The 14548-nt window shown below is 47.0% G+C and overlaps 2 protein-coding genes across 7 annotated transcripts in view; one reads left to right on the top strand and one right to left on the bottom strand.

Moving 5' to 3' along the window:
* The window catches only part of LOC120405918 (meiosis 1 associated protein), a 78287-nt gene extending 63759 nt beyond the window's left edge, over positions 1–14528 (bottom strand). The window contains exons 1-3 of one of the 5 annotated variants that reach the window (XM_039539853.1): positions 14265–14528; positions 6364–6674; positions 2019–2090 (exon numbers count right to left, since the gene is read on the bottom strand). In XM_039539853.1, coding sequence (XP_039395787.1) covers positions 2019–2090; positions 6364–6624 — 333 coding nt within the window. In that variant the 5' untranslated portion in view covers positions 6625–6674; positions 14265–14528. Of the gene's footprint in view, positions 1–2018; positions 2091–6363; positions 6675–14163 lie in introns of all 5 variants that reach the window. The other 4 variants (XM_039539857.1, XM_039539856.1, XM_039539854.1 and 1 more) reach the window with 4 other exon arrangements.
* SEMA4F (ssemaphorin 4F) overlaps positions 1–14548 on the top strand; it is a 292420-nt gene that overhangs the window by 42925 nt on the left and 234947 nt on the right. The gene's annotated exons all lie outside the window — the stretch shown is intronic.

Below are 14548 nucleotides of genomic sequence, written 5' to 3' on the forward strand. Positions count from 1 at the left end.
AAGCTAGATCTGGGTCAACAGTGTGCCCTTGTTGCCAAGAAAGCTAACAGCATTTTGGGCTGTATAAGTAGGGGCATTGCCAGCAGATCAAGGGATGTGATCATTCCCCTCTATTCGACATTGGTAAGGCCTCATCTGGAGTACTGTGTCCAGTTTTGGGTCCCCCGCTACAAGAAGGATGTGGAAAAATTGGAAAGAGTCCAGTGGAGGGCAACACAAATGATTAGGGGGCTGGAGCACATGACTTATGAGGAGGGGCTGAGGGAACTGGGATTGTTTAGTCTGCAGAAGAGAAGAGTAAGGGGGGATTTGATAGCTGCTTTCAACTACCTGAAAGGAGGTTCCAGAGAGGTTGGATCTAGACTGTTCTCAGTGGTACCTGATGACAGAACAAGGAGTAATGGTCTCAAGTTGCAGTGGGGGAGGTTTAGGTTGGATATTAGGAAAAACTTTTTCACTAGGAGGGTGGTGAAGCACTTGGATGGGTTACCTAGGGAGGTGGTGGAATCTCCTTCCTTAGAGATTTTTAAGGTCAGGCTTGACAAAGCCCTGGTTGGGATGATTTAAATGGGTATTGGTCCTGCTTTGAGCAGGAGGTTGGACTAGATGACCTCCTGAGGTCCCTTCCGATGATGATATTCTATGATTCTATGATACCCAATGTGAGTATGCGTACTTCCACCTTTTCATGTTCTCTGTATGTATAAATATCTCCTGTCTGTGTGTTCCATTCTATGCATCCGAAGAAGTGAGCTGTAGCTCACGAAAGCTTATGGTGAAATAAATTTGTTAGTCTCTAAGGTGCCACAAGTACTCCTGTTCTTAATGTGAGTAATAGTACTCACCACTCAATCTGGGGAGTCTCCACTAATGTCAATGGGGTCCTTGAGGTGTATGATGCTGCTCAGTATCGGTAAGTATCAGACTCTGGATCTAAATAACACTTCAAATTTTGGCAGAAAAAATTCATTCTTCCCAGATCAAGTAGGTTTTTACTATAGACACATTTTAGAGGGCGATCCAGGAATTTGGAGAGTCCCAGTAAGCCTCTGCAGGTCCTAGTTTGAGAAACTCTGTTAGAAATTATTTTTTTGAACCTCTGTTTTGTTAAAAACCAGATCAAAGCTTTATGCGCTCACTCCAAAGACCTTCTCTTGTAAAGTAAATTATGTTAAACTGCAATTAATGTGCTAGGGGCTTTAATCTGTAACGTTGTGCAGCTTTGAGTTAGTGGGCCCAGACTAGTGAATACCTAGAATGAACACTGGATTAGTTCCTAATCCCAAAGCTCCAAATCAAACAAAATAGCATTGTATTTGTCCCCAGTCTTCTGTTGTTCTTATTGGGAGACTTGAGTCTTTCACCTGCTTGGCATAATCATTTTCTAATTGGATTAAAGAGATTTATGAATGCACAATTCCACATTTAGGTCCACAATACCATGTTTAAAGGGTACCCTATCCCAACACAATACTTGTTTCCTAAATAAAGGAAGCAGCACTAATGGAAAGCATTAGTGTATTCCCCTAACTGTAGCGGAGGAAAGCTAAATGAGGCAGAGGCAGTAAAAAGAACCTGGAAGCGAACTCTCTGCAAGTTAGATGGGAAGTTAGAATGGTCATACTGGTTCAGACCAATGGTCCCTCTAGCCCACTATCTTGTCTCTGACAGTGGCCGATGCCAGATGCTTCAGAGGGAATGAACAGAACAGGGTAGTTTTGAGTGATCCATCCCCTGTTGTCCAGTCCCAGCTTCTGGCAGTTGGTGATTTAAATATACAAGGTTGTGTCCCTATCCATCCTGGCTAATAGCCATTAATGGACCTAAACTCCATGAACTTATCTAATTATTTTTTGACCCAGTTATACTTTTGGCATTCACAACATCCTCTGGTAATGAGGTCCACAGAGTGTGCATTGTGTGGAAAACGTAGTTCTGTTTGTGTTAAACTGGCTGCCTATTCATTTCATAGGATGACCCCTAGTTCTTGTGATATGTAAGCAGTAAATAACACTTACTTTCGCATACACAACACAGTGAGGTGGCAGCATCCAGCAGGAGCAAGGCACACAGCTGCTACCGTGTGGGCTCTACAAGCAGAAGGAGGTGATCAGAGCCTACCTGACCCTGAGAGACTCAGGTTGTTTACTGACCCAACCTGAACCAGATCCCTGTAGTTGGGGTCCATTGGGTTGCAAGGCTCTACCGGTGATCCCTGGCAGATTAGCTGTGGGGACACTGTTAGCTGGCACAGTTTAGAGCTGTGCTTAGGCTGACCTGGTTCTCTACAAAGCAAATGAAAAAGCAAATTCCCTGGCCCAGTGGGCTTGCCATCAAACTTCGGATGTGATGCACAGAGTAAGATTACCCAACTGTCAGCAGGAGATAGGGAGAAGGATAAGGATTACAGCAGTAAAATTACATGAGGACTCAGTTATGGCATATGTACATCTCAGGGGTTCCAAGCCACTTTGCCTTCTTCTGTCAAATCCCCCATTAAGATTCACTTCTTCCATGAAACCCATAAGAAGGATTCAGAGGATGATTAAGTATTTTACATATAATAACTTTGTAGGCAGGGTCTGAATGAGCTCTCCCCTGGCATCAGTGATGAGCTGGGGGAAAAGACTTAAGAACCAGACCATATTTGCACACAAACACCTACACTACCTAGGTATTCAGCAGACAGCTGCATTGCCAAAGTGATGGATTTTGGCCGGTGGTGAGTTACAAATCACATTAGTATTGAATGGAGGGGTAATGAAATGTTGTTATCCTTATTGTATTAGTAAAGGGCAGCTGAACTGGGCTTAGCCTGTCCTGATAGAGGGGTTCACCCTCACTTACTAAGCAGGGAAGGGAGACCAAATCCCAGTGGAAAAAGGGACAGGTGTTTATACCTGGTGGTGTGTGCTCTGCCTAAGAGTCATAGGGTACGTCTACACTACGGGATTATTCCGATTTTACATAAACCGGTTTAGCAAAACAGATTGTATAAAATCGAGTGCGCGCGGCCACACTAAACACATTAAATCGGTGGTGTGCGTCCACGGTCCGAGGCTAGCGTCGACTTCTGGTGCGTTGCACTGTGGGTAGCTATTCCGTAGCTATCCCATAGTTCCCGCAGCCTCCCCCGCCCCTTGGAATTTCCGGGTTGAGATCCCAGTGCCTGATGGGGCAAAAATCATTGTCGCGGGTGGTTCTGGGTAAATGTCATCAGTCACTCCTTCCTCTGGGAAAGCAACGGCAGACAAGCATTTCGCGCCTTTTTTCCCTGGATTGCCCTGGCAGATGCCATAGCATAGCAATCATGGAGCCTGTTTTGCCTTTTGTGACTGTCACCGTATGTGAACTAGATGCCGCTGACAGAGGCGATTCAGCAGCGCTACACAGCAGCATGCTTTTGCTTTTGCATGACAGCAGAGATGGTTACCAGCCATACTGTACCATCTACCATACCATAAATTGGTAATAAGATGATCATGGTTACCAGTCCTTTTGCACTGCACCATTTGCTGCTGTCATAAGTGCCCCTGGCTGATCTCAGCCAGGGGCACAAAAGCCAAAATTGGGAATGACTCCCTGAGTCAATCCCTCCTTTTTGGTATCTAAAAATAGAATCAGTCCTGCCTAGAATATGGGCAAGTGTACTAGAGAACCACTGTATCATAGAACCAGAGAGCACAGCTGCTCTGTGTCAGATCCAGCAGAAATTATGAGCCGCATGCTATTCACAGGGGGTGCTCCTGCAACAACCCCACCTGTTGATTCCATTCTTCCCCCAGCCTTCCTGGGCTACCGTAGCAGTGTCCCCTCACTTGTGTGATGAAGTAATAAAGAATGCAGGAATAAGACACAGTGACTTGTTAGTGAGAAATGAGTGGAAGGCAGCCTCCAGCTGCTATGATAGTCCAGACAGGACATTAAGCAGTGTGGAGGAGAGGAGCCCAGCATCCCGCTGCTAGTCCAGGGACAATTGAATCTGTTCTTTACACATGAAGGGCGGGGGCTGATGGAGCTCAGCCCCCTGTTGCTATGATGAAGACAGTTATCAGCCATACTGCACCATCTACCAGGAAAAATCAGGAGCTTTTTACACAGGCGCCCATGATAGACCTCACTTAATGCTAGTCGGCATGGTTACCAGTCCTTTTGCACTGCCCCATGTGCCAATAGGCTGATGATGATGATGGATATCAGTCATATTGTACCATCAGCCACCCATGGCGGGGGGAGGGGGAGCAAGGATGTTGGTGTTGACTGCTGCAGCATCGCGTCTATCTGCAGCATTCAGTAAAGATAGGGTGACGTAAAAGAGTCAAGAGAAGATTGTTTTCCCTTTCACTTCTGGGGGTGGGTGGGGGGGTGCGTAAATTGCCGAGCTATGCCCTGAACCACCGCGGACACTGTGTTTGACCCTAGAAGCATTTGGAGCTCAGCCAAGAATGCAAATACTTTTTGGAGACTGCAGGCACTGTGGGATTGCTTGAGTCCTCCAGTCCCTGCTCCAGTCCCCCCTCCATGAGCGTCCATTTGATTCTTTGGCTTTCCGTTACGCTTGTCACGCAGCAGTGCGCTGAGTCCCTGCTATGGCGTCTGTGTGGAGATTTTTTAAAAATGATTTTGAATTTCGTCTTCTGTAACGGAGCGCTGATAGAACAGATTTGCCTGCCCTTACTGCGATCACATCCGCATGGTCCATGCTGGAGCTCTTTTTTTATTTTTATTTCGGACTGCATCGCCACCCGTGCTGATCGGAGCTCCATGCTGGGTAAACAGGAAATATTCAAAAGTTCGCGGGGCTTTTCCTGTCTACCTGGCCACTGCATCCGAGTTCAGATTGCTGTCCAGAACGGTCAGTGGTGCACTGTGGGATACCACCCGGAGGCCAATACCGTCACTCTGCGGCCACACTAACCCTAATCCGATATGATAATTCCGATACTAGCACTACTCCTCTCGTTAGGGAGGAGTACAGAAACCGGTTTAAAGAGCCCTTTATATCGATATAAAGGGCCTCTTAGTGTGGACGGGTGTGGCGTTAAATCGGTTTTACGCTCCTTAAACCGGTTTAAACGCATAGTGTAGACCAGGCCCTAGACACAATTTAACTCCATCCCTCTCCACTGTTTAAAGGCAGAGCTGATTAGAATCAATTGAGTCATTTGTTTTTGCAGGTCATCACTAGAGCTGAAACCATTGATAACCAGGTCTAAGGGTACGTCCAGACTACCCGCTGTATCGGCGGGTAGCGATCAGTTTATCGGGGATTGATATATCGCGTCTTGCGAGATGCGATATATTGATCCCCGAATGCGCTCCCCGTCAACTCCGGAACTCCACCAGAGCGAGCGGCAGTAGCGGAGTTGACAGGGGAGCCGCGGCCATCGATCCCGCGCCGTGAGGACGGGAGGTAAGTCGGAATAAGATACATCGACGCGTATTTTGCATCGACACCACCCCCCCCAGTGTAGACCAGGCCTAAGTGCTAAGCCTAGTGTGGGGCAGTGTTTCAGTGGAACGTCACAGCAGTCTCTTTCACTAATTGCTGAAATCACTGAGAACTGGGTTAAGGGGTAGGACCTAAAGAGGTGGCAGTAGAGAGGCAGGTGGTGGCAGAGAAAGTGACGGTACTGTGGCCAAGGGCCATGGAGTGAACAATGGTGCAGCAGCAGCAGCAATGCAGAGTGAAAGGCTGCAACACCTTCCCCCCAGACCCTCCAGGGCGGGAGGTGAACTCCCATGAACACACCTCTGAATTCTGGGTCTTCGCTGACCAAGGACAGCAACTGGGAGTGGGGTGCATTAAAGGGGGAGGGCAGTGGCATGTTAAAGGAACATTTGTTTGTAAGGCTCACTCCCCAAGATGAAAAACTAAGGCAAAGGCCACTGCATGATATACTTTGGTATGGGTGTTTGCCTATGACTGCATGTTTTTGAATGTGGTTGTGGTGTTTTCCCAAACAAGTGCTTGGTTCCCTTTCTCTTTTAATAAAACTTCTCTTTTGTTATACACAGATGCAATGCTTGCGAGAGGGGAAACATTGTCTCTTAGAGGCACCAGGGCTGGTGTGAACTTTTCCCAGATGACTGGTCTGGTCTGTGTAGTAGTGTTAAGAGGAGCCCCTAAATATTGAACCCAGCCCTTGCTGCAGCCAACTTCATCTGTCCACTAGGCCCTGTCCTTTCAAATCCCTCCTTTAAGATTCACTTCCATGAAACCCATAAAAAGTGATTCAGAGGATGATTAACTTCTTTACATATAATACCTTCTAATTAATCATAATTGTCTATGCTAAACTGCATGTATCTGTTACAGCCTTTAAAATCCTAAGTCTATAAGATCCCTTGTTTCACACTCACCACAAAGGGAAGGAGGCACTCGTGCTGGTTCTGTACCACATATAGGCTCAGCAATGAGATGCGACAGGGACCTGCCAAACTGCATGCTAGACAGAAGAAGTTTTCCAGGGCTTCACAAAGTTTAGAACATGTGTTGGCCCAAAAGGGTGGCTTGACATCCACAATGAGGATTTGTGGGAGCTGCCATGAGTGTGCAGTGGCATAAGCTTTGCCAGCAGTGTACCCTCTCCTTGTTTCTGAAAGTGTTTTTCTGGAATTCATGGCATCCAAACAGGAAACAGCGCACCAGCTGTCCAATCACCCATCTGCCTCTGAGAAGGAAAAACAGAAAACAGGAATGAGTGAGACTTTCATCCTGAGATACGGTGCTAAATCCAGCCTGAACTCAGCCTAGGGTATGGCAGGGCAATAATATCAGTGCATCTAGAGAGAGATGAAAATCAAATGATTTAGCCACGAAAATGCAGCTAATCTTCTGGGGAACTACAGCCTGACACCCAGCTCCTTAGTGGGAGGGAGTAACCTGGGGAGTAAGATGTAGCAGCGAGACCTGAGTTTAAAATATGATACACAACAACAAAAAGACATTGCAAGTTGGGACTGCATATGTCTAAGCCTTCCATTGTGGACAGGGAGGAAGAAGTCTTGTACTTCAGAGCTTGAGCCAATCCTTTAGAGCTCAAGATGAGACCTAATAGTTATGTAAAGGGCAGCTTATTCCACATCAGCCTACAGCAGAGTTTTCAGGCCAGTCTCTGAAGCATCTGGCTCTGGTCACTGTCAGAGACAGGATACAGGACAAGATGGACTGCTGAGCTGATCTAGTATGGCAATTCCTATGTTCCTCTGGGCCCCTCTCTATACAGCCCTGGTGCAACCACAACTGGAATAACATTTGGTTCTGGGCACCACATTACCAGATATTGACAAACTGGATCAGCTCAACAGTCCATCTATTCCTGTACCCTCATCTGTAAAATAAGAACAATGCTACTTAACTCCTTTGTAGAGCACTTTGAGATCTATGGATGTAAAATGCTATGTATGAGCCAGGTATTATTATTAAGAAAACTGTAATATTGCTAAGTGGTAACTAAGGGGGAGGGAGGGGTAGGAGACCAGTGTACAGTACAGGAATTGAGAGTGAAAATAATCAATAACCCATTTAGAGTCATTCAAGGGGGTACAACAGGAGTAAAGGGTTGAATTGAAAAGGAAATTTTAGGCTCAGTATTTTTCTATATTGAAAGAGGGGAACAACTTTGGTAACATGAGGAATTGTCTCCCAAAGAAAGGGGTTGAGGCATTTAAAAATAGATTGGACAAAGTCCTGAAAAGTGTATAGTAAAAAACAGTTCTGCTCTGGCCCATGGAAGATGGAATAGATGATCCCAAAAGGGCTTCCATCTCTGATGCCTACATTCCTAGACTCCAGTTTTTCATAGGTATCTTCCAGACTACTTATGATGTTATCCTTTAACTTACTGCAACTTGCATGGTGTTTCAAGTTAGAGAGACAGTGGGTTTTTTGCATGAGAGCTTTAACAACAGACACTTGAAGGAGAAAAATGGGAATATAAACACACTTAAAATATGTTTTGCTCACTAAATTTGTGTTAATTTATAACATCCTTAATTGTAGTAGCTGATGCCCCTATTACGGGTCTTGTATTCAAAGGGCCAAATCTTGAAAACCTCACTCTCACAAGACACCTAATGACACGAGTAGGTATTTTGCCTCTGTAAAGGTCAGTTTGTGCCCTCACAGGGAGACCTTTGTGTACATGGGGAGACCCACGCTACAAAGTGGGGCTCATCCACTTCTGTGACACTGTTCTTCTTTTCCCAGGGACCCTGCAAAGGTATTTCTGAGGCTCTAGGGGTCAGTGTGAGTGGGGAGTAGTGAAATGACAGGGGGAGTAAGAGGGAGGAGAGGGCTGGGGGCAGGAAGTGTGTGCCATAAGTTAACACAACTACAGGCCCCGAATAAACACTTCAGGGCTTGGCTTAAAAGCAGAAAATTCATTTAGGATCCTGCGCAGTTCTTAAATCATTCCTGCTCAGTTCCTCCCCTGCCCCCATTTCCTCTCCACACACAAATCTTAGGCATAAGGGCTAGCACCTTCCTGTTAAAAACAAAAACCTTTTCCTTCCTTCATCAGGAACACAAAGCTGCTGTCTAAAATCTCCTTTTACCTCACTAAATGTAAATGTTTTTGCTCAAACCAAGCAATGCAACTTCTAGGATATTGAAGTTGTTTAAAATTAAGATATTTTGCTAATAGCAACAATAGAAAGCATTCAGATGTCCTTGTGCTCAGACAAGTGATTGCATAATATACCATTTAACTGTACATAGCTATTCCCTATGAGCCAGAATCTGATCCGTTACAGTTGTGTAAATGCACATTAGTTCCAGTGAAATAACTAAGTTATGATGGATTTACTGAGGTGTGATGTTGGCCAGAATCTGTCCCTGTTTGCATTCTGTAATTGTTCTTAGTTTTCTGATCAATTCTGCTGAGTCATGTACTTTTTAAAGCTTCGTTAAGGAGATATGCTAGTGTATTTCTTACAGGCACCAATGGAACTAACCAGATTTTCCCTCGGTTATGAACTGACCAGTCAACCATACAGCTCGTTTGGAAATAGGCAGCAGCAGAGACCAAAAAAAAAAAAGAAGCAAATATAGCACAGTACTGTATTAAATGTAAACTACTTAAAAAAAAAAAGGGGGGAAAGCAGCATTTTTCTTCTGCATAGTAAAGTTTCAAAGCTGTATTAAATTAATTAAAGTTAATATTCAGTTGTAAACTTTTAAAAGAACAACCATAACATTTTGTTCAGAGTTACAAACATTTCGGAGTTACAAACAACCTCCATTCCCACGATGTTCCTAACTCTGAGGTTTTACTGTAATGTCAACAAAACTGCTATATTCAGATTCTGAGATCTTTGTCAGTGTTAACAAGGCAGAAAGAGAACAGCTTGACTTTCAGTTGCCAGACTATGATTTCAGGGCTGGTGGCAGGTACAAATATCTTGCTTTGACTTACAACCTGATCTTATTTCATATGAAAATACAGAATACCCAGGTTGCTCTCCCAAAGGCTTTCCTAGATCTTTGATTGAAATGACTTCCCCACCTATTCTGAGGACAATCTTTGGTTATAATTCTTTTGTTTTGGGAAGAGGCTCCTCTACACACCCTCCTCCCAATTCTCTCCTTTACCAGGAAGCAAAACCTAGCTGATGCAGTCAAAAATCCAAAACAGGAATTTTATCTTGTGCTGGTTTCAGAGCGAAACTGAGGTGAATGAAGTGTTGAAAGGTACATAGATTTCATGAATTTGAATGAGACTGTCTTTCTTGATGCTTTCTGTATTATGCTTATTTTAAGTGTCTTCAAGAAAATGGATCACTCACTAGCTGTGTTCTCTTGTGTCAACTGCAGGAATTAAACTTGTTTCTTAATCCTGGTGTAATCTTAAACAACCTGCACTTCACATTATCCATATGTCTCAAACACTTTGTTGTGTGTATTATTTAATGCACAAAGCAGGGTACCTCCCCCTTTCATATGTTTTATCTTAATTACCATTAGCTGTGAAAATGTTAGTATTACTAGATAATACTATATAGTCCTCTAATTAGATAATGCAGTATAATTAGATCCTCGCTAAGCAGCAGGTGATCTGTTAGAAGCTGTCATAAGTGATTACAGAAGAGCTCAATATTTCTGAGCGCCAACTGTCAGTTCAAATAGCCAATGTGATGTATGTTTATTGCTCAACATAATGGGACAGTTAACTGTCAGAACTAGTTGCTAATGGTAGCATGGGTTTTGCTCAAAGTAACTAGAGAGCATATTGTCAGAGCTAGGAATAACATCTTAACAGAAGTAAACTGAAACAAAACTTGCCAGAGCAGGTGGGCAGTGATTTCTGGTCACATTCTGAACAACTGCATATTATAATTATTACCAATTCAGTAGACATAATAGTAAAATATTAAAAACTCTGGCCTGGAGCCACAAAGGTACCTAGGCACCTATACCCCAGACCTAGGGGATTTATATAGATGTCTCCCATCTCTCTTCCCCCTCTGGTAGATGGGGAGAAATTGAACCTGGGTTTCCAACATCTCAGTCAAGTGCTCCAACAGTTAGTCTAAGAGTTATAAAGTGGGTACTGCTATCACCAGCTCCTCCTGCTCCAGCTGTTCTGTGCAGAGTGAGTGAGACAGGAACTTAATTCATTCCCACAAGAAATGCCTTAGGCACCGTGCTGACTGACTTCAAGCAGCAGGATCCCATTTCATGGATCTCTAAGCAGAGAGGCTGCAGGGAGGTACCTCTCTAGCCAAGAGGGCGGAAGCTCAGCACATTTCTCTATCATGGACACCAACCATTGCCTAGCTCAGGCGGCTCCACACCTAGCATGCTGGCTTTTGAGGATTGCATTTTAAGGCACCTATCTCTCCTCATTCTTTGTATAGGGAACCTAGGCACCTAACTCGGGCTTTGTGGATCACTGTGGTGTTCCTGTGACTTTCTAGGTGTCTCAAAGCAAGGCATCATGATGCTTAGTGTTGCAACACCTAAGTTCCCTTGTTGATCTGGGCCTCTGTGACTCTGAAAGCTGTAACTGGGCTGGGAATACTTAACAGCTTGGTTGAGGAGCAGTTGCGTATAGTTCCTTTTACTTTTCTTTTTTAATGTAAAAATTAGTAAAAGTTGTGCCTAACATCATCCTAACACTCCCTGTAGCCTATATTAAATGGATTAAAAATGTAACTGAGAGATTGCAGAAAGTAATTGTAATTAGGAAATTGTTACCGGTGAGGTATCTTTGGTGGGGTTCCACAGCAATCTGTTTTCTGCCCATTGCTATTCACTATCTTTATCAAGAATCTGGAAGAAATAGCTGCTAAAATTTGCAGATGAGACCAAAATTGGTGAAGTGGTAAATGATGGGGACGGGTCAGTTATATAGCATGATCTGGATTGCTTGGCAAAGTGGGTTCATTTGAACAACATGCATATGCAATTGATCTATGAACCCATATAGGGCTATTAGAGCCCCAGATGAGTTGAGTTTAAAAATCTGACATTTTCTGGTGAGGTTTCAAGGACCTCTGGGAGCTCTGCTGTTTCTAGGAAGGCGCTCTCTCACATGGAGAAAGGAGTAGCAAGGTCTTCAGCAACTAGGGGAGGGCAGCTATAGAGTTTGGACCGCCTCCATCTCCGAAGAAGGGGAACCTAAACTAGTCAGGAGGGCATGCAGCCACAAAGACTCATTGGTGTTGCAACTTTTAGGCACCTATAAAATCACTGGAACAAAACTGGGATCCACAAAGCTAAAGTTAGGTGCTTAGCCTCCCTACAAAATGAATGAGAAGACAGCAAGATGCACCTAAGGGTTTGTCTACATTACCCAGTGGATCGACAGGCAGCAATCGATCCAGTGGGGGTCGATTTATTGTGTCTAGTCTAGATGCGATAAATCGACCACAGAGTGCTCTCCCGTCGACTCCGGTACTCCACCAGGGTGAGAGGCGCAGGCAGAGTTGATGGGAGAGTGTCAGCCGTCGACTTACCGCAGTGAAGACACTATGGTAACTAGATCTAAGTACATCGACTTCAGCTATGTGAAGTGTAACTTAGAATATCAGGGTTGGAAGGGACCTCAGGAGGTCATCTAGTCCAGCCACCTGCTCAAAGCAGGACCAATTCCCAACTAAATCATCCCAGCCAGGGCTTTGTCAAGCCTGATCTTAAAAATCTCTAAGGAAGGAGATTCACCCCCCCCCCCCACAGGCGGCCCTAGGAAAAAAGTGATCTCTCTCCTGCCATCCAGACAAACAGAGGCTAGGGACACCATTCCTTACCCATCCTGGCTAATAGTCATTAATGGACTTAACCTCCATGCATTTATCTGTTTCCTAGAAACTGGCTCCATGGGGTCCCTCACAAACTGGAAACGGTTACTGTGGGTTTGTCTTTAGTATAGCTTATGTACATACTCCACGAACTGAGCATTTGAGCTTGTTCCAGAATCTGGGATGAGCCTATGTTGTGAAAACTGAAATGCTCAAAATACCACATGCATGTGAATGGACACAGGGGGCTAACATTAAATTAACCCAGGGGTTCTCAAACTGGGGGTCAGAACCCCTCAGGGGGTCACAAGGTTATTACTGGGGGTCACAAACTGTCAGCCTCCACCTCAAACCCTGCTTTGCCTCCAGCATTTATAACCCCTCTGAAGCCTCAGGGAATGCAGGGGAGGGGGGGGGTCTCCCTTGGTAGGGTTGGGAAGGATATTGCTCTTCTCATGTGATCCTTCCCCAAGTGGCTAATTTTAAATGAAGCTACCCTCCCCTGACATGAATCTCCCTATGGCACTGAAATTAAATATAGACTATAATTTGGCATTTGAGAAGTGAAAGGGATGGTAGCCCTAATGGAAAAGCTAACAGCTTGGCTCTTCTGCAAGCCTCAAACTGCTCAATGAGCTTTAGGGTAGGGCAGGCTGTGCCTCCCAAACAGCCTGGCCCTGCCCCCTATCCGACCCCCACCCACTTCCTGCCCCCCCCGACTGCCCCCCTCAGAATCCCCGACCCATCCTGCTCCTTGTCCCCTCACCGTCCCCCACAGACCCCACCCCTCCACCACCCTTGCTCCCTGTCCCCTGACTGCCTCGACCCCTATCCACCCCCCTGCTGAATCCTGACAGACCCCACGGGGGGGGGGTTGGATTGGATGCCCACAGTCCAACCCCCCCATTCCCTGTCCCCTGACAGCCCCCCAACCTCTGCCCCCTCCCTGTCCCCTGACTGTCCCCGGGACTCCTTGCCCCTTATCCAACCCCCTCGGCCCCCCCTCACCTGGAGCCTCAGCGCATCCAGGAGCGTTCCTGGACAGCTGCAGCATGGCTCCGGTGGGGCCTGAGCTCCTCCCCGCTCAGAGCCGCGTGGTAAGGGGGAAGGGCTGCGAGCTACAGGCCGAGCGGAGGGAGCAGAGCTCAGCCCAGAGCTCGCAGCCCTGCCCCCTTACCACACGGCTCTGAGCGGGGCAGAGCTCAGGCCCCGCCGGAGCCACACTGCAGCGCTGTTCAGGGATGCTGCTGGATGCGCTGAGGCTCAGGAGAGGGGCGGGCTGGGGCCAGGGAGGGAGCCTCAGCCATTCTTGTGGGGGGCCCCTGTGGAGCCCAGGGCCTGGGGCAAATTGCCCCACTTGTCCCCCCCTCTGGGTGGCCCTGGGGTGTTAAACTCGGAGCAGAATGCTGCAGCACATCATACAAGCCTGCAGCAGACAAGCCCTAGCCCAGGAGTGACACAAAGTTTTGCGCTGCACAGTTACACACATTTTTAAAGTGTCCATACTACTGTGATGATTGACACCCTCTCCTGATTGAGAGCAGTGCCTTCCCTGGGCTCAATCCACACAGGGTGTTTTCTAATTAGTGCTCAGCTGGAGAGAATTTGCTGATTAACAAACAGTCTGTTTCTCTTCATCCACAAACCGGGAACTAGCAGAAGGGAGTCTTTCCCTCAATTTTATTCTCCAGACAGGGAACGATTGTGAGGTTGGTCTGAGGTAGCGAGAAAGTCAGCCATGACAAGAGCCTGTGGGGTAACCCGGCCTGCAGCAGTGCCCTGGATCCTCTCCCCTGGTAACCTAGCCCAGGGCCGTGCCCAGAGCCTGCAGGACTGACCTAGCCTGCGGCCGCTGTGACAGAAACCTGCGGGGTTAACCTGCTCTCAAAATGGTGCTGTGACCCTGTGGGGCAAACTTGCCTGTGGCAGCCATGATTGGAGCCCGTGAGGGAACCCAGCCCACAGTACTTCCCCAACCCTGCCTGCAGGGCAGGCGTGGCCGGCGCGCGCGTGGAACTGACCCCGTCCCTGCTGGCGGCGCTGGGTGCTCTGGCTCCAGGAGAGGGGCAGCGGCTGCCTCAGCGCGGCGTGGCCCAGGCCCAGCCGTGGCCCCACGCGGCTGCGAGGCTCCCAGGTGTTTACCTCAGGCTGCGGCGGCGTACGGCCCGGCCACCCACCTGCCTCTGCCTCCCCTGGGGGCTGCGGAGGGTGGGACCACAGCGGCGCAATCCCCACCTCACGCTGTGAAACCCCCCAGCCGGGCCCATAGAACATTCCAGCAGCCTCCTGCCCCTGGCTGTGCTCG

This window comes from Mauremys reevesii, linkage group 5 (genome assembly GCF_016161935.1).
Source record: "Mauremys reevesii isolate NIE-2019 linkage group 5, ASM1616193v1, whole genome shotgun sequence".
NCBI lineage: Eukaryota > Metazoa > Chordata > Testudines > Geoemydidae > Mauremys > Mauremys reevesii.